At 38.7% G+C, this 19654-nt stretch overlaps 1 protein-coding gene across 2 annotated transcripts in view; it reads left to right on the top strand.

Moving 5' to 3' along the window:
* LRP5 (LDL receptor related protein 5) overlaps positions 1-19654 on the top strand; it is a 137300-nt gene that overhangs the window by 57042 nt on the left and 60604 nt on the right. For both annotated transcript variants that reach the window (XM_027703591.1, XM_027703601.1), the window contains exons 6-7: positions 9310-9706; positions 10175-10346. In XM_027703591.1, the coding sequence (XP_027559392.1) occupies positions 9310-9706; positions 10175-10346 (569 nt within the window). The remainder of the gene's footprint in view (positions 1-9309; positions 9707-10174; positions 10347-19654) is intronic.

Genomic DNA, 19654 nt, shown 5'->3' on the forward strand with positions numbered 1-19654 from the left:
AGGACTCTGAAACACTGTCTAGTTGAAGTTTATTTTGTTTGTGGTTAGGGTGTGTGGGGGGGGTTGTGTGTGTGTATAAAGGAAAAAGGGACACACTCTCTTTTCAGCACTGTTGAGTCTCTGCATTGAAGCTGGTTTTATGCTGCAAAAGAACCACACCCTGGGTCTGCACTGAAAAGGTTTATGTGTAAACTTTGTTATCTTGCATTCAGTATGTACTAGCTACATACATAGATAAAGTTACCAAGACCCAGTGATAACTTGTTAAGCTGCTGTAGCTTGACTGCCTCTTCAAACATTGGGTGGTCAAGCTCTATTTTACTGCGTCAATGTAGCAACAGTGAAATTGCGGTGCTCCCTAGATTTGCAAACGCTAATTTGCAAATGTTTGTATTTGTTTGTTTTGTTCTGGTGTTTTGTTTTTTCTTGATTGTGTCAGCTCAGAATTGAATTCTGTGGCTCCATCATACTTGGAACATAATAAATAATGCTTAAATTTCAAAGGATTTTACAGTTACCAGCCTCAGAGAGGGCTCGTGGGGTGTAAAGTATTTGTTCCTCTTTGTGTAAAGGAAGACAGCAGTGCAGAGAAACTTAATATGTTCAAGGTCTCTTATTGAGTGGGAAATGTCTGCAGTTAGAAGTCAACAGAAGTTGACTTCTTCTGTAGGGATTGTAGAAAAACTGCTGCATTTCTGTTCAGTTATTTTGGAGGTTTTTTAAATGTTATGTATCTTGTTGAGTTGTAATGAATTTTTGATCATGTCTTTATGTATTTGAAAGTGTTACTGCCAAAACTCTGTTTAAGAGAAAGTAGGGGGTGAAATGGATGTCACTTCTAAAGTCATTGATTCCTTACTCTGAGCCAGTGGAGATGGATATCTCCAGCAGAGAATAGGTGCATGTAAACTTGAAAACCATGATTTGCAAGGAAAAACCACAATCCAAAGCCTACCCTTTTTTGGTGGTAGGGATGTCTGACAGACTTTTTCTTGGCCTGTTCTTTTTCCTATGGCTTGCAATGTTATTAAGAATTCTGTGCAAAGGAATGTTCTTTTTTTTTGTTAATAAAGAGTAGAAGCTAGGACTATGATATCCATAAGCTAATATTCAGATTTAGCACTTAACATTTCCAACTTTCTCTTCTCTTTCTTTAAATCTTTCTACATATATATATATATATATATATATATATATATATATATATATATAAACACAGACCTCAGGCTGGGTGGCGGTGCAGGGTAAGACTTAGTTGTTCAAGTGCTTTGAGGCCTTTGGATGACACCTGTGTATAAGGGAAGATTCTCTGCTTGGTACAGTGATAGGCAGATGATTGTGCTGATCTTTGATTCTGGTTATTACCAGTGCAGTTATACTAATGCTTTTTGGAGTAAGTCTTCCTAAGAGCTATCTGATACTCTGACAGTAGTAACTTTACAAAGCTTTGTGCTCTCAAGTATGGTACCGGGCGTGTACAAACTCACAGAAGCTCCGTCCTAAACTAGAGTAGGGTAACTATGATTTCTGTGTTGCAACAGCTTTTTCTGGAAGAAACATTACTTTTGTCTTAGTCAGCTGCTTTGTGCTAATGATCTTATCAGCTGTGCAGTTTAACTAATATTCCATTTGTGGGATCTCATTTTGGTGGCTGTATGAATGTGTCAAAACTCTGATTTGTAGGTGTTTTTTCTGGTTCAGGCAAAGTAACTGTTAGAAGTCTGTTACTCAGATAATGGAAGAAACAGTAGACAATAGCCTTTTCACTGTAACATGCAGACAGATATGATGTAATTTATGAGTTACGTAAGTGCTCTGGTATTTCCTTTCTTTGTCACAAGTGTTAGTTTTCCTTATGCCTACTTACCTTTCAATTAAATCAAGTCCTGTCTGAATGTGGCCACTCAAAACATTCTTTCAAAGAAACCTTTCCTGTTTCTATTTTGTTGGTTGCATACTCCCACTGCACACAGTCCTTGGTTTAAATTGGTAACCCTGATGTGCGTTGCATGTGCAGCGTCGAGTTGGAGAGTACATCACCAGCCTTTTGCAGCCCACCACTATCACACAGTGAGAAGCAGTTCTGTCTTCCTCTCAGACTGAAAGATAAACAAAGGCCTAACTGGGATGCATAGTGCTGTTCGTGTTCCAACTGGCTCTATTAAGGTATCCAAGGAGAATACAGAAAAAGAATTTTGATTTTTTTCTAGGTATTGCCAAAGTTTGTTTAACTCCTTAAATATTACTGTTTTCTGAGGAAGTTGAAGAGCAGCAATGGGATTTTACACAGTGTGGTTGGTTTAAACCTCTCATAGTTGGTTTCATTACATCATTTTTCTTGTGGTGTGAAGAGTGGCTAATACTGAACCCTTGTGCAAGATGTCATAGTTGTGGAAAGCTTATTAAAAAGCATGGCAGTGGTACCAATTTTCATATGCTCCATATAGAATAATGAAGTTTTCTCTCAGCCCCATACTCTGGACCCCTCTGACCCCTTTTGCCTTACACTGAAACTTTGCCAGGTAATTCACTGTATTACAACCAAAAAAATCCCATACTTTTCTGAAAATCTTTTTAGTTTATCAAGACTGCTGAAATACTGCTGTACTCAAATAGCTTGTAAAGGAGTTGCCTTTAAAGCAGTCGAAGTGCTTTTAACACACTCTTTAAAAAAAAGTGCCTACCATTTTGTTCTTTAGAGAAGAGCTAGAAGCTTTCCTATTTTTACAGTTTATCTGATTTTCTCCCCACAAATATAGAGATTTCTGAAGTTGCTTGTGATGAAACTGAGTCTGTACGTGCAGATACATGCACATGCATGTACATAAAGCTGGGCAATGAGTCCCACAGTAGATTGTTGTTCTAGCCTAATTAGCAGACAGACAAATGGGAAAGGAATAGCATGACATTTTCTGACAAAGATTAGCAGAGGCAGCCACGGCAGTCTACGTGTTTAGGTTGGGCGAATAAATTGGAACATTTGTTACTGTATTATAGATGTCTTGTTACTTTTCAAATGTGAAGGGGACTAATGGAAGAATAAAAAAAGCCCTTGTCAAGCTGGTGAGATGGCCTGTTTTGTTTCTGTCAGCTCTGGTTGCAGTTAATTTTGCAAATAGAATGTAGTCACCATTTCCAGCACTGAAGCATGAATTTTTAATAACAAGAGCACAAACCAACCAAAGTAAAGCAAAGACAATATCTTAGCGTAGATGTTAAAAATACTGATTACTGGGTATGGGAGGAAAGCATCACATGTAAGTGAAAAAAAAGGTTCTTAACCTGTTTCTGTAGGATTTGTTGGTGGCAAATAGAACATATAGTCTTCAGGGATTGAGAATAAGCGCCTTGAGCAGTATTATTTTGTTTTCTGTTCTATTTGTTTTTTTTTTAGTTTGTTTCTTTTTTGAAATTCAGATATTGCTCTGATGCCCCATCCCTGGAAGTGTTCAAGGCCAAGTTGGATGAGACCCTGAGCAAACTGATCTAGTGGGTGGCATTCCTGCCTAGGGCAAGGAGGTTGGAAGTAGATGATCTTTAAGGTCCCTTCCAACCCAAACCATTCTATGATTCTGTGTTAACCAGAACAGTTCGTCAGCTTTTATGGATATTAGATGTGCTGAAAATTTCCTTTGAAGATCTGCAGAAAACTTGTGCTGAATTAAAAAAAAGAGTAGAGAAAATAAATAGTTCAAAGTTTAAACCAGTTGAAAAAAATGAAACCATTTTAATTTGTGTATTTTAAAATGCTTTCTAAATTGAAACTTTAGAGGGACTTAGTTCCTTCTGGTTTTCTGATCTATGATTTGCATAGCAAACTTAGCATAAGCTTTTTACTGAAGTGTTTGGTTGCTGCAATTGTGATGTTGGAATAGCTTGCATTCCCCACTCCCCCCAAAAAAGGCTTTTGTTCATTGTGTGGTGTTATGTATGGCCATGTTGTAACAGTTAGCAATTTTGCTGGGAATCTCTTAATCATGTGGTTAGAAAAATGACTGCAGTGAGAGAGGATTTTGAAGATGATGTTAATTAAATATATGCCATAGCACTTTAGCACTAGGTAAGTAGCTAGCTGTAATGTATTAGGCAGGTTCTAGGGTATCTAGGATAACATTAGGCAAGTCACAGCATAACACTTCTGTAGCCTTGAAAACATTCCTACCAACATTAATAATCAAAATACCTCTATGATACAGATAAAACTAATGAGCCAGACAAGCGTGTTTGTCCAGGTTTTTAAAGAGAACCAATGTAAAGTTCTCATCTCTTTGTGATGTGCTCAGAGCCTGCTGCCAACTCTTTTTCTCTAGCAGAAATTTGTTAATGGAGTCAGATATGGTAATAACTAACACTGTAATTTTAAACTACATTGTAATAAAAGATGGGGGGTTTTGCACCTATCAAATTACCCACTGTAATGATCTTTTACCAACTTTCAAGCAGGGCGTGTAACGTAGTGATGTACACTGTGATAACGTTTTCTCTGTTCACGTGTTTTTTAACATTCAAGGATGCAGGTCTGTCAAGGGTCTTGTTGTGTAATATTTGACTTAATGTTAAGCATCTCTACAGTGGAAGTTACCAAGAAGCCAGAACTTTAAATGGTAGCTAATTTCCCTTATTATTTTTTTTTCCCCTAAGTCTCAGTTAGAGGTATGTTAGAAATTACCAAGAGGCATCCAGTTCAACCACCAATAAAATGTCCCAGTTGTCAAGTGGAGTGAAGATTTTGTTGTTAGTGGTGGTTTGGTTGGTTGGTTGGTTGGTTGGTCAGCAGAGAGAAGTTTTCTTCTCCCTGTTCATTTTTAGCCATGTATGTCCATGGGACAGAATTGAGGTTGGGAATATTTCTACAATAGTGTCTACCTGCAGAAGAAGTCAGAGCAGCTGAATATATCAGAAACAGGTTGTTTTCTTCTGTTTGCAGGAAGGTTGTAGTCATGATGTAGTTGATTCATGGTGTTTGGGCTGTCCTGTTCCTGGTCAAAATACTACTTGGTATGCAAATAAATGTGTGGTTTTATGCACAGGTGAACATATGACAGAGCTGGATGAGATAAAGTTGAGTCTAATTATTGCTACTGTGAGGAAGTGTAGACTGTTTTGGTATTAGTTATGAATTTTAGAGGGTGTTAAGAGTGTCTTTCAAACCATTGTCTCATCAGCATCTCTAGACTCTGGGCCTTAAACTGCCAGTTCCGTCCTCTGTCTCTGACCTTGTCCAAGGTGAAGCTGCAATCCCTTGTGTGAAGAGACAAAACATACGCAGTTGATTCTTATCTGTTTGTTCCAATGCAATGAGGCTTGTAATGTTGATAGTCCTAGAAATGCATGTAATACTGGTAGTTGCTGTGTATTTGAATGTATTTGATGGTCCTCTGCTTCACACTACTTGTGCTTCAATATTAAGATTATGATTGCAGACACATAAATATAGTAGAAATTCAGAAGTTAAGGTGGATATGAACCTGAGTGCTGTGGGTGTCTGAACAGCTGCCGTGCTGTTTCTTGAATATTAACCAGCTCTGTTGGACCCCTCTTTCCTCTAGGACATGTTCCCATGGGATTATTCCAAGAAGATCCCCAAAGAGGCCAAAGTTAGCTTTCATCAGGACCTTATTCATGGCCTTGCTTCTTCATTGCAAGATCTGTACTGCACCATCTTGTCACTGCAGCCGAGGCTGCCCCCAACATTCACATCCCCAGACAGTCCTTCCTTGTTAGTACAAGGTCCAGCAGCCCACCTCTACTCAATGGTCTCTCCACCACCTGTATCAAAAAGTTGTCATTAAATCTCTGCAGGAACCTCCCGGACTGTGTGTGCCTGGAAATGTTGTTCCTCCAGCAGGGATCAGGGTGGCTGAAGTCCCCCATGAGAACCAGGGCCTGTGACTCTGAGGCTTCTTTCAGCTGTCTGTAAAAGACTTCATCCAACTCCTCCTCCTGATCAGGTGTTCTGGAACAAACACCCACAACAGTGTCACCCATGCCTAGTCTGCCCTTTAATCCTAACCCATAAAGTCTCAACTCGCTCATCATTCTCCCCGAGACAGAACTCTGTGCATTCCAGGTGTTCTCTTACATAAAGGGCAACTCTACCACCTCACCTTCCTGGCCTGTCTTTTTAAATATATAGTTTCAAAACTCTTCTGTGTTTGTAGAGCACTTAGATGACCAGACACATCCCCCTTTCCATGTTGAGTTTTGAGGCCTGAATTTTTACTTAACTTGGACTAAACAGGAGTTTTTATTTTGACTCCCACAATTGAAATATTTCAGAAACATAGAAGCTAGATATAAAACCTTATTACATGAGGTATTTGGTTCTGCTGTAGTTGCTGTGCTGCTGTAGCTTCCTCTCTGACCTCTGCAGTTGCAGGTCCGTGTCCTGGTTTATAGGTGCTCTCTCTAACAGTGATTTTTTTCCCCCCTTTGACTGTTAGGGTATAATTCTAATTTGCATTAGAAAAGCAAATGTTTTCAGTGTGTTTAGGTAAATGGGTAGGACCTTTGGAAAATTTTTCCTGTAAAGAGACTATTTGGTGGTGGATAATAATACTGTTGGAGGTAATATGGAGGTAATAGTAATTAAGATATAATATGCCATGAATTGCTTTTCATTTCTGCCATTGTGAAGCTAACACACTCTGGATAAACCAGTGTCTGGTGACACTATAAGTTCTTCAAAAATAGTAATGTTGGAATAAAACAAGCATGTGTAATACTTAGCACCATGGAAATCAATACCAGTTAGGAACTTGTAAGAAAATGTCAACACAAACACATTAATGAAACAGAAGAGATCTAAAACCCTTTCTAGTTGCACAGTCTCCATAAAAACACTGGTTTTAACACTGCAGAGATCAGTTTTGACTACAACTGATTTTGAAGATCCTCCATTTCTGCATGGAGTTGATTCTCTCCATATTATCTAGGTTTTGACCTGTTTTCTAATCCAGAGATGTCATCGTAGCCCTGAGACTACTGTTCCTGGGGTAATCCTTGATGGAGAGAGTGAGAACAGCGTCACAGAGTATGGACTGCTTTTGTTCCCAAATGGCTTTTTAAAATAGCTGTGGGGAAACTGTCTCACATTTGATGGACTCTAAAGTAGTTACCATGAAGTAGTTAACAGTGCCACCTTTTTTTCATGCTGTTTGCCATTATAGATAGTAAATTTTTCAAAGATGATTTGTTGAAATCTGCATCTAGCAAAGAAGCATGGTAGAAGAGGAGGTATAAGCTTTGTATTGGATTTGTGTCCACTATGCTGTTTAAGAAAATGATTAGTTGATTTTTCACTGTTCAAGAATTAAACCAACATTTTAAAATTTAATTTTAAATATCAAAAACTGGTTTAGGTATCCCATTGTTTTTATTTAGTAAAGGTTCTAAAATCCAGGACATTCATAAAGCTTTTGAAAATGAATATTTTTGCTAGTAATGCCTTCTACAGATTGCTGAGGCACGTTGTTCCCTCAATAGAAGGGTTACTAGTTTTGCTATGTCCAGAAGAGAGCAGAAGTTTCAAGCATAAGAAACACTCTTCCTGAAAACCTGTTTTTATTTTGCAACCTTTGAAGTTAGAAAATCTGTATTGTGGACAGGTGGTAGATGTCTCTTACTTTGCTGTCATGAATATATGGGCTTCAACTCCTCCCTTTTCTCCACGGGGTTTGTGAGCCTTGAGTTGTTGTTTCTCTCCTTCAAGCCTTCCCTCAAAGTTTGTTGGTGCAAATGATGATGTAGTTATCAAACCTTGTCAGCTGACACTGACTGGAAGAATCATTCTTGCTAGATTCCCTCCCCGTGCCAGCACAAGTGTTTGTGGAGCTCTGCCGGTCTGATTGTTAACTTAGGCTGATGGATTTATTTCTCTTGAGTTAGTTTTTGTTTGGATCAGCTCTCTACTGTGGTTTGCAACACACACCCATGCTGTGCTTGCATGTGAGAGGGGGTGATAGAGGAGTGAGAATAAGCAGCCCATGTCAAGGAGAAAAGCAGCACTACTTCATTCAGGAGCTGATTCTTGAGGTAGTTCAAAGTGTTTGAGTGATGTTACAACACTGCTCTTCTAGATCCTTTCTTGTATTATACACTAGCAGGCTGAGCACTGTTTCTTTTCAGAGCTTCTGAGATATTATTTGGAGACTAAGCCCTGATTTCCAAACCCAAAAGCAAATAGCACAGTCCAGCACCCATTGTTAATGTGAATTTGGTTTTCACATGCAATAGATTCAACTTCTGAGCCTCCAGAACTCCATAAGCATATCTAGGTGTGAAATATTTCTGGAAGAGTATTCTCATGAGGCTTTGAATTTCTGTTATTCTTAGCGAGCTCAAAAGATATGTCCCATGATAACCATTTTCATTCAGTCTGGGTTGTTGGTGGGAATTGGAAGTTGCCGCCTCCTACAGGTGTTTGCTGGTCTGGATGAAATGCAACAAAGTACTTCTATTCAGGTTTCCAGTTTTGGAGTGTTGCCAAACAATAAAAACTTCTTGTCAGTTTTCAAGCTACACAGCATCAATTTAATAACAGAGTAGGAAAAAACCACATATTGCTCTTTTTGTACATGCATGGGTGAGTGTGGGGAAACTTTGTTAAGCAACTGGATGTTTACTGTGTGTCCTTCTTTTGTAGTAATAAAAGAAGCTGCCACTTCATTGTCAGACAACACTGAAGATGCCATTTGTCCTTGAATGTACTCTAAGTTGTTGTTTGGCACCATTTCCAAAGCAGTGGAACTTTGCAGCGGGGAGGAAGAATAAAGGAGAGAAAAGAACAGCAATCCTATTGCCTTAGAATTAGATTTGCATCAACTTTGGCCAGATGATAAATACTTGTTGTGGTTGTAACTTGCTTTCTTGTTGGGCTGTCTGGAGCAAATCATTAATGTAATTTGTTTACAAAATACTTGAGTCTTCCATAAGCCCTTTTCATTTATTATGCAGGGTGTGTGTGTGAAAACTGTCTAATGCACTGATACAGCTAGTGGGGAATTTGGCTGAGCAATTCTGTATAACATGATGAAATGTTTGGACCTACACTCACCAATGCATTTATTTATTTATTTATTAGATTCTAGATAGAGATGATTCTAGATGATCCATATTAGATTAGAAGGCCAGGAGAAAGATGCTGTCATCTAAAATATAGACAAGTCTATATTTTAATGAAAGTTTGATGTCTTTATTTAAGGAAATCTCTTTTTATAGTGACAGTAGTACTTCACAGCCTGCTGTGCTCTATTGAAATTTTCACATCAGTAGCAATGGAAGTGATACCGTGAATGGTTTTCTCCCCAGGTGCCGAAGAAGTCTTGCTGCTTGCTAGAAGAACTGACTTGAGAAGGATTTCCCTGGACACGCCGGATTTCACTGACATTATTCTGCAGATAGACAATATCAGACATGCAATTGCCATAGACTATGATCCTGTGGAAGGCTACATCTACTGGACTGATGATGATGTCCGGGCAATTCGTCGGGCCTACCTTGATGGTGCTGGAGCCCAAACTCTGGTAACCACAGAAATCAACCATCCAGATGGTATTGCTGTGGATTGGGTGGCGAGGAACCTGTACTGGACTGATACTGGAACAGACCGCATTGAAGTGACCCGGCTGAATGGGACATCAAGAAAGATACTTATCTCAGAAAACCTGGACGAACCTCGGGCCATCGTGCTCAATCCTGTCATGGGGTAATTTTTGTGTTTATTGACAGCCCTGTGGTAGGCCTTTGGATCCAGTTTATGGTCTCCTGAAACTGAACACTTATAAATTGGGGGATGGTGTGTGTGCTGTTTGTCAAATATTGTGAAATAACTGGTTTTCCCTTGCTTTATCGCTTTAATACTGTGCATATAAAAGATGACTTCTAAATAGAGTGTTGTTCAGTGAACCTATACATGGGTGTTAGGTTGAATTTTCTTTTCTCTACGTCTTCAGTGTTATCGTAACTAGGAAAGAATTGGGCCACCACACATTTTCAATAGTTTAATTTGTTTAGTGCTCAAGCTTTATATTGTCATTACTGATTACAGTTCAAGTTGGCTTGTTTGCTGCTCTTGGGGAAGGAGAAAGAAAGCTCTTTGAAAAGCAAGACAAATCTTGACACATTTTTGTCTTGTATGTTGAGTGCATTAACTGTTTTCCCTCTTTTTTTACAGCTACATGTATTGGACAGACTGGGGTGAAAGTCCGAAGATAGAGTGTGCTTATTTGGATGGCTCAGAAAGGCGAGTTCTGGTGAATACGTCCCTTGGTTGGCCTAATGGCTTGGCACTGGATCTTGAAAAAAACAAGCTTTACTGGGGAGATGCAAAAACAGATAAAATTGAGGTGAGTAATAGAGCCATACTTGGGTGCATTTGTAGAAAACAAGTGCTATTCTCATGTGTAGCTTTATTTCTTGGACACATTTATCTTTTTTTGGAGGAGTCTTTTGTTTCATTAATATTAATATGATATTTAGCATAACAAGACATATTTGAGAAGAAAGGAAGTACATTAATGTGGTTCAGAAAACCTCTGCAAGAAATGTTATATTTGTTATGTCTACATTGCTCCAAGTGTAATTTAATTGCTTGAAATCTCAGGTTTTACCTGAGGCTTTTGCAACAAATTGGGACACTTGGGTAAAATCTGTTTAAAAGGTGTTTTGACTTGTCTGTGGTGCTTGGAACTACTGTCTAAAATTGCTGCATGCAAAAGACTTGATGTGAAGTTCATGTACAGGAGCAGGTGGATGTGGGGGCCCTAGGGAACCCAGGAATATTTTAGGGATATTAACCTAGGGAATATTTTAGGATATTAATGATTATGGGATGTCCAGATTTGTGGACAAGAAGCAATTTTTAATGTACTGCCTGCTTTGTAAACAATGGCATTATGTGCCTGAATTTGAAGAGGGAATTTTTTACTTTGGTCATGGCCTGTGAAATTGATTGAGTTTTTATGTTGTTTGAGGCAGTAGCATATGCAGCATTTTTAGATAAATAATTTAGATAAATACGTTTTAAGGAATGACTGTGCTTTCTAAAGGTTTTGCCCTCAGGAAGAGGGGAAACAAGACTGTCTGCTAGCTCCAGAAATGTAACTTCAGTGTTTGGCAGTAGGTAATACTGGGCTTGATGACTATCAGAGAGGTCCTGTCTCCCCTTACCTTTCAGCCTGCAGGACAGGGAACATTACAGATGCCACCTTTTATATCTGGGACCAAAGTTGTGCCATGTGTTTCTTGAGGTTAGGTTAGGCAATCTGTTCAGTTTCTCACTTCATTGTAAGGCAGTGATGATATTGTTTGGTTTAACATCAAAGTTTAGGAAAATCAGAGAAACCAAAGCAAGGACTTTTTATTCACTCCGTTTTTCTTTTGCTTATTATACTTCCTTTTTTTGATTCTCTTCTATTTGCAAAAAACAGAAGAGAGTGGTTCACTTTGTCTTGCAAACAGAAGATATGCTTTAGATGAAGTGAATTGTGACATCTGTAACTAATTTGATTCCTACGTATTGTGCAACCCCATTTTAATTGCTAGCACAAAGAATGAAATCTCCATGCTCCTAGCAATGGATTCCGCATTTTCTTAGATTAAAACAGGTGTAAATATTCTCATTTTAAGATTTCCCCCCTCTATTTTTCCTTTTTTGCACTTTTTCTCCTTTTGCTTGGAGTTTACTTTTGTTAACTATCACAGACTCCTTCTGAGACTGTATTTACAAATAAATGAGTAGGCCCATTTAGGATCAAAAATAATGGGGAAAAAAACGCAGTGTTTGCTCACTGTTATGAAGTGTGCTGTGAAAGGGTCTGTTATGATCTGTTCTGGAGTGGCGTGAGTTAAAATGGCACTGGCATGTTATTAGTAGAAATGGATGTGTATTGCAGAACTTTCATTAGAAAACAAATTTTCATTTTCATTTTGGAATATGTGCCAGTCACATTTGTATATTCTGCTCACTTGGGAAGGAGCTGTATGACTAACAGTCACTGACACAGCTAGATACTGGTCAGTTTGAGGTTGGTTTCTAATAGAGCTTCGTTTTGTTAATACTCCTCTACAAGATGAAAAGTGTGCTAAGAAAATATTTTAGAATAGAAGCAATCCAATGGATTGTATTTCACATTTATTACTCATTTTGCTCTATTTATAGCCTAACAGTCCTTTTCTTCAGGATTTGTGTTTGATAGGTTCTGTCAATACTCTAGATTTTCCCAGTAAACCATAGTTTGCACTACTCTGGTGGCCCCAGTACACACAAAACCTCACTGTATGGTGTGAGAGGTGGGGCATTTCCGCTTTGACTTGGTGCTGAACTTATTCAGCATAAACTCATTTTCTCATGCTTGTGTTCTTTTGCCAAGAACATGCCATTTAAGTGGCTTGCCAATTCAGTTGATGTGTCAGTGATTTGTTCTGTATGTATATTGTGTGTATGTTGCATCCACAGCTTGTCAGAAACAAAAATCAGCTGACTGCAAGTTGGTGATACACATATTTTATACTGTAGGTGACCAGGCTGGGTATTGGGATTTTTCTTTTTCCAGGTAAACACCTAAAACTGCCTTGAGGCATAAATTTAGTTTATGGTAGCACCTAAAACCAGCGTGAGTGGGATAATAGGTAGCTGTAACTCTATTTTGTAACTCATTAGGTAGCAATAAAAAAAAAGCTGATGATGTTTTGGGTGGTTTACTCTCTTGCTACACTGCGAGAAGGGAGTTCTTGCTTCACCTAAAATGACATTCAGATTTATGCTGAGTGCTCCTGAAGAAGGAAGTCTTCAAACAACTGTTCAGCCCTTACAGAGTTCAGAAAGTTTCACTCTGCAGATGCACTCTCCTGCATAAGGCAAAGAAGGTGCTGCCTTGTCTGTCTCGAAGATGGGACCCCAAAGAGCTGTTAGATGGTAATGGAGAGGGACAGTGGCTGAGCTGGTATATTGCTCTGCATTGGAGCAGTTGACTGTGAAGGTACATTCTTTACTCCCATAGCCTTCTTTTCAGAGCAGTTAGTTTCTCTTGGGCTTTTGCAGAGCTGTCACTTGACAGTTTTCTCATCTAAAAACCACAGCCTCAGATTTCCAGAAGAAACTGGAAATTTTCCAGAGACCAAAGGTCTACAAAATGTGTAAGGTAAATGAGAAAATTCCCATCTCCACTGTTTTCCTCTATCCCATCTACTTTCACCTGCTTCAAAATCTCACAGCTCATTGTGTAGGTATTGCAAAATAGAATAAAGTGAAACCATTATCTCTACTACTATGCAGAGCACAGTTGGTCTTAAAGTCCATCAGGAAAGAAGTAATATTAAGACTAATGTTCGACAATGTAAAAAGTGCACTCTTGAAGGCTTTTCTGTAGCTTTCTGACAAACTGCTTCTAGGTGAGAATTGCTTTCATCACATAGCATGCCTTCAAATCCTTTCCATATAGAACAAAACAAGAGTGAATATAGCTTGTGCATATTTGTGTGTATCTGCTTGGTATTCTGCTCTGGTTTCTGGTGTTTTAGATCTGCAGTGTGTCATCTTACTCTCACTGGGAAGGCCTGTTCATACATAAACTTCTTAAGCAGTGACTGAACTTTATACAGCTTGGAAATTTGATAAGCTTAAGACATCTGTCCTATTCTTCCTGGACCTTGCGTTTGAAATATACTGTAAATATCTCTGGTGTGGTTGGTTGGTTTGTTTCGAGGGTGGTTTTGTTTGGTTTTGGTAACACATTTTGACACTACTTTTGGGTGCGCTCTTCCACAGTTAGAAAATACGCTGCAGAGCTGTTGAGGGTACACCAAGCATCATCCTGTACCAGGAGGATGTGTTTTACTTGTGTGTGTAGCGCTTCACAGAGTGAAAACAGCGGTTACCCTTTCCTGTCAAAACCCCTTTTTCTAACCTTCCCATCTGCAGCATTCAACTGCAACACAAAGGACCCAGTCACTTTGCAAGCAGTTTGCATCCTGAAGAAACCACTTGGCAAGGCTTGTCAAAATTTTGCGTGACAGGAGCCTAAGGGGCTTTCACTGCAAATTTGGCACCCTGTGGTAACATTATTCCCAGGTTTTAAATTATTTTTTTTAATTAGTTTGACAAAGTGTATGGCAATGAAAAATAGATAGCAACTTTTCAGTTGTGTCTGTCAAAATCATAGCTTCAGCTACAAGTAAGGAACATGCATTAATCCAACTGAATTTTGGATTTTACTGACAGAGTTACTTTCCAGGAACAAACAGCAGATTAATAAGGATTACAGGGTTCCAGCAGAGAGAGAAGCAAAGACCCACGTGTATAGTTTCCTAATTCTCCTTAAAAAAAATTCTGTGGTAAGCCAGGTTTTCCCATGTATTATTTCTTCAGTGTATTTGCTAAAAGTGCCTCAGGTATAATTGCATAATGAGCAATTATGAAATTTTCAGATGCCTGTTATTATGTATGCATTCTACTTAAGCTTGTGCAATATTCTTGGAATAAATGTTCGGCAGACTATCCCTTCTGGCAGCTTCCCCTCCTCTCCCTCCTCCCCTTCCTCTCTGTTGACAAATGTCCTTCATTTGTTTTTTTGTGGAAGTTTCATAATCACATACAGTAATTTTTTGCAAGTTTATGGGGTGTTTAAAGTGCAAGTCAGCACCTGATGACTATCTTGGAGTTCACTGAAATTTTTTATCAAGGTGCTGTTATGTGGGCTGTCCTTGAAATTTAAGGAAACAAACTTTACAATTGTTGATTACATTATGCATAAATAGTGTAAAAGGACATTTGGAACAATTTGCACCTTAAATAGGAGTAGGATTTGTAGAAGTCAGTTGTACGGGGGAAAAAATTAACAATTAAACTAATTAAGGCTGCTAGTTCTAAACAAGTCCAGGTATACTTTCCATATTACATTTTATTTTCCAGTCGTTTGACCTAAAAAATGCAATATTTAGGTCATACATGAGACATTTTCTCATAACCAACACATTTTTGTGTGTGTGTTTCTTTGCATTGGCATTTTTCACCAAAGAATTTTAAAAACTATGTAGTGTCATAAACTACTTGGAAGATATTCTGGACTGATTTATGGAAACAGGCAAATCTCATAGGGAGAAAAACTAATTTAAACTTATTGCTACATGCTAATCAGATATAAAAATCTCAAAGCATTATTTATCTATAAATATAACTGTATTTCAGAAGACCGAATTTATACTTATATTAACGTAAATAATCCCCACACTGCATATTTATATAGTAATATATATGAGAACAGAAAAGTTAAATGAATATAGAAATAAGAAATACAGGATCCCCGAGACTGAAAGAATGGATCTAAGATCTTAAATTACTGTGAGTAGGCAGGTCCATTAATTAGTCAGTTCAACTGATGATAGTGAGGAAGCCTTAAATTCAGTGATTTTTTTTTTAAACTTTTCAGTGACATTCGATTTTATTTAGAACCATGGCGAAGAAATGCCAGCTAATATAATTGTTAGAAATGTTATTAATTGAAGCATATACTGTGGTCCTTAGATAAATGATACATGTACTTTTTACTATATCTGATGCTTTTTACTTCTGGTAAATTTATAAATTATATCCTTTCTAGATGCAAGTGCTACATATCTAAAGTGATATGTATCACATTATGCTGACATACAATATGTTAAATTTGAATAGCACGTGTCAGAATTGGACTAGCAAACTATGTGTTCATCCCTACTGTTTTTTTGTTAGGGAGTGACATGAGTGCGTGTTTGTGGCCATTGGATGTTTTTTTGTTGGAGGTTGTGTATGTGGTTTGTGAGCATTATATACCACTATGTTTTTATTAACTTTAAATAGCTGTTAGGCCTCTGTATTGCTATGTGTTTTGCTTGAAGAAACAACAAGCATGAATGCTGTTGAATGTGGATGGAGTAGTTTTGTTTTACTTGGAGGGAGCTGCTCAGCAAACATTATCACGAGACCTTTATTTGTAGCATTGTCCAAAGGCCTATGTATAACCAACTATTTTTTAAGGTTTTGAAGGGGAATGATCTATACTAGTGAGCTTGGAACCAGATTTTTACCAGGAGCCACACAGTCCTTGTGGAATGGATAGGAGAAGTCATTTGGAAGAAAGACTATCTTAAAATGTTGTCACAGAGTTCTGGCAGTTCTCAGACTTTGGTAAGACTGTTGACAAATTAGTTATGTTTGCTTTTCCCAGATGGACTTTGCTGGGTTTTAACACAAACTTTCTGGAAGGGAAGAAAGCTGTATCTTTGACCAAAACAGATTCTCATTCTGCAAAACTATATAAAGCCTCAGAGGGGTGTGCACCTGTAGGAAGATGAAGGAAAGCCCTCACACGTAGGGGAAGAGGGTCTTTTATTATCTCTTATTCAGGAATCCCCACTCTCTTATCTGCCTCTTGGCTGTGTTCTGCTTGCACTGTCAGACTTATCACTAGACTTGGGGTGTTAGTGGAGTCTCAGCTTCCTCTGCTGAAAGAATTTAGTTTTCTTCTCATGCATATTTGGAATTATCTTTCTTGACTAACTTGCTATCATAGAAATAATGTTGCAGTTAGTCCAGCCGTGTACACACTGGCCTGTAGTGGGGAACAGACTGCTGAGATGACATACAGTGATCTGTAATGTTCAGCAGGTCAGACTGGTGAGTGATTTCAGATCTTAAAGATTTCTAATTAATTTAAACCCTTCTGGATGTGTTACATGTTTCTAAACCCTGAACTCTGGTTGAGGATTTCCTGGTGTGATACTACCTCTTTCTGGAACACAGAAATATAGCCATCCTCTACCTGCCAACAAACAATGTCCATATCCTGTTTCAGAGCATAGAGCCTTCTAGCTCCACTCTTCTAATTACAGGATCAAGTTCTCTGTATTTTGCTTACCGCTTAATTAGGAATTTCAATATCTTATTTTATACCTGCACCACATGAGCTTTGTTTACTTTTAAGAGGACTGTTACCAAGTGTGGGAGCTGTTGAAGAAAGTCAGATCCAGGTTCACAAAATGAAGTGCTTTAGATCAGAACAGACCTGTCACACCTTTCTGCTCTAACCTATGCAGTAAGGAAGTGTCCACAGAGGAGAGAGGCTCACTGGCTGAATGGAAGAAGACAAACTTAGGAAGGTGAATTTCCTCCTGTTCCTTTTCAGTGTTGGCTACCAGGCAAACTTGTATTTGAACCCTGAGCAAGTGAAAGGTATGGCAGTACTGAAGAAGAAAGTATTTATTAAAAGGAACACATCTGAACCATGGCCAGTTCGATCCAGTAGTGCTCTTGGAGATACGTGTAATTTTCCATTCTTCAGCAGTCTTGAGAGAACTTTTTTTCTGCTGTTCTGGATGGGATAGAATGGCTTGGGATGGGGAGTGCCTCTGCAGGTGGATGATGACCTAGGCTTAGTCTTGTCTTTATCACCTTTGGACTGAAGTGAAGCAGCCCAGTAGACAGGGGTGTGGAGGCTTCAGTCTGCAAGGCTTGTACCATGTCTCCTCAGCAGCATATGGTGCCATGAGCACATTCTTAATTCTTTAAGCTGAGATTTCCCAGATAACTAACTACAATTTCAAGATGCCAGTCTTTTCTTCATGGTCCAGGCCATGCATATGGAAAAGGCAGCTACATGTCTGAAGTGAAGACTGCTGTCTGGGCTACTGTTGAGCATAAATGGATTTTCCACAATAAAGGCAAATCTTTTCTGTAGTAAAGAGAATTTTTTCTTAAGAGCTGTGCTGAGATACTGGATTAGCCTCCTCTCTTATCCCTTTCTACAATTTTCAGGAACTGAAAAACGTCAAGAAATTCTGTTTCTCTGTTCCAAGTGCAAGGTTCATATTAGTTCACCTTGCCTTCAGCATTGTAAATAATCAGAAGTGCTCATCTGTAAAGAAGTAGAGCAAATCCAGCCTTGCAGCAAAACCCCCTTGTGTAGAAGCAGTTGCAGCATGGACCTCTTGTCCCCAGCAGATGATACAGGAGATCATGTGGCCTTTTGTTAGTCATGGCAGTTAATGCACTAGTAGGAAATTCTCAAATAATGTTTTGATAGAATGACCATTCTATGCAGGGATCTCTATAGGATGGTCTTGATCAAGGATTCTCGTAAACTTTTGTATGCCCAGCTTGGCACTGTATCCATTAGCTTCAAAGTGAAAAATCCACAAATATTGGCAGCTGCTAGTTTAAATACTGCTTTGAGTCTTTCCACAGTCAAATTTGTACCAGTATAAAGTTACTTTCATCTACAACCATTTGTGATTTATTAGGGTTGCTGAATTATCATAAAGACCTACAAATCTTGTGGATTTATCCAGGGACTATATTGTTTTGTACTAGTTTTTTAAGGGGACAACTTAAAAAACCAGCAACTGACAGGCAGCTTCTAAATTTGGTCTTTGTGGAGTGCTCAGGAATTACTTCTGTATGTGCAGCTTTTGCCATATTTATCGAGAGGAAATCCTGAGGATGTATTAAACGACAATGTTGATGAATTATTTGAGTTTTACATGTTTGGGACTCTCCTTTCTCCCTGAAGAACTATTTTAAGCTATCTGATATCAAATCACCCTTTTCTGCTGGCCCTCCTTTCTCCCTGAAGAAGTATTTTAGGCTGTCTGATAACAAATCACCCTTTTCCACTTGCTAGAGAGAGAATTCTGCTTTATTTCCATTGCTGGGATCAGCTTCCTATACTTTAAAGAGGAATTTTATATGTAGTGGTACAAAGGCTTGTGTACCTATGAAGTGTGGAAATGAACCCCTCTTTATGAGGACCTGATGTATTTTCTGGCACAGCATAAGTGCATCTTTTCCATTTGCTGAGAAAAAGGTGGCTTCTGTGGAAACTGGAGTAACTTTGAGTTCCCTTGTCAGACTAACAGGTAGGATAGTTGAGAGAGGTTTTAACTTGGTAACCTTCTCAAAATTACTTGCTATGTTGTTTCCCAATGGCTATGAGTAATTGCCTTTAAATACTGTTACCTTTTATGCTTTTGTTTTCCTACTTTCTTCTGTTCTTTTCCAAGAATAATGCTGAGTTTTTCCATACAGCTTACCTCTAACCTAGAGGTAAGGTGATTTTTACTGTCCAGAAGTTGTGATCGCACGAATATTGTGTTGTAGCAGTGTTGAAAGAGACTTGTTTCTCTGATATTTTGGGGATAGTTCTGTCAATGTGCACAGTATACCCTAGCAGGTAGGTTGGTCTTTCACCATACTGGGGAACTAACTTTTCGTAGGGAAAAAGTCCTCCCTCGCTCTACTTTACCCACTAGGGACTATGTCACACCCTTTCTTGGTGTTTAGTGACCTTAGGTTTGTGCTTTTCAAATGAAGAGTGCAGAGTTTGTGCCACAAACACAAATTCCAGCCTCCTATTTCAGCTTTATTGGGTCATTTTTTTAAGGGATCTGCCTTAGTGACGATATTTCACAGCACCACAGAACATCATATTGGAAAGTTCCAGCTGGGTCTTGAGCAACACTGGAAGAGCAGGTGGTGGTACTACAGCTGCCTATTGGCACAAATTTCTGCAACTTTTGGTTGTGAAACTTGTGAACCTGGATGCTGTAAGAAACAGGAGACTTGGCATGATGGGCTGGCCTGTTGAGGTTCCCGTGTTTCTGAAGAACACACACTAAAATTAGA

Source organism: Neopelma chrysocephalum, unplaced genomic scaffold, assembly GCF_003984885.1.
Source record: "Neopelma chrysocephalum unplaced genomic scaffold, ASM398488v2 Primary Assembly neopelma1_24, whole genome shotgun sequence".
In the NCBI taxonomy this organism is placed as follows: Eukaryota; Metazoa; Chordata; class Aves; order Passeriformes; family Pipridae; genus Neopelma; species Neopelma chrysocephalum.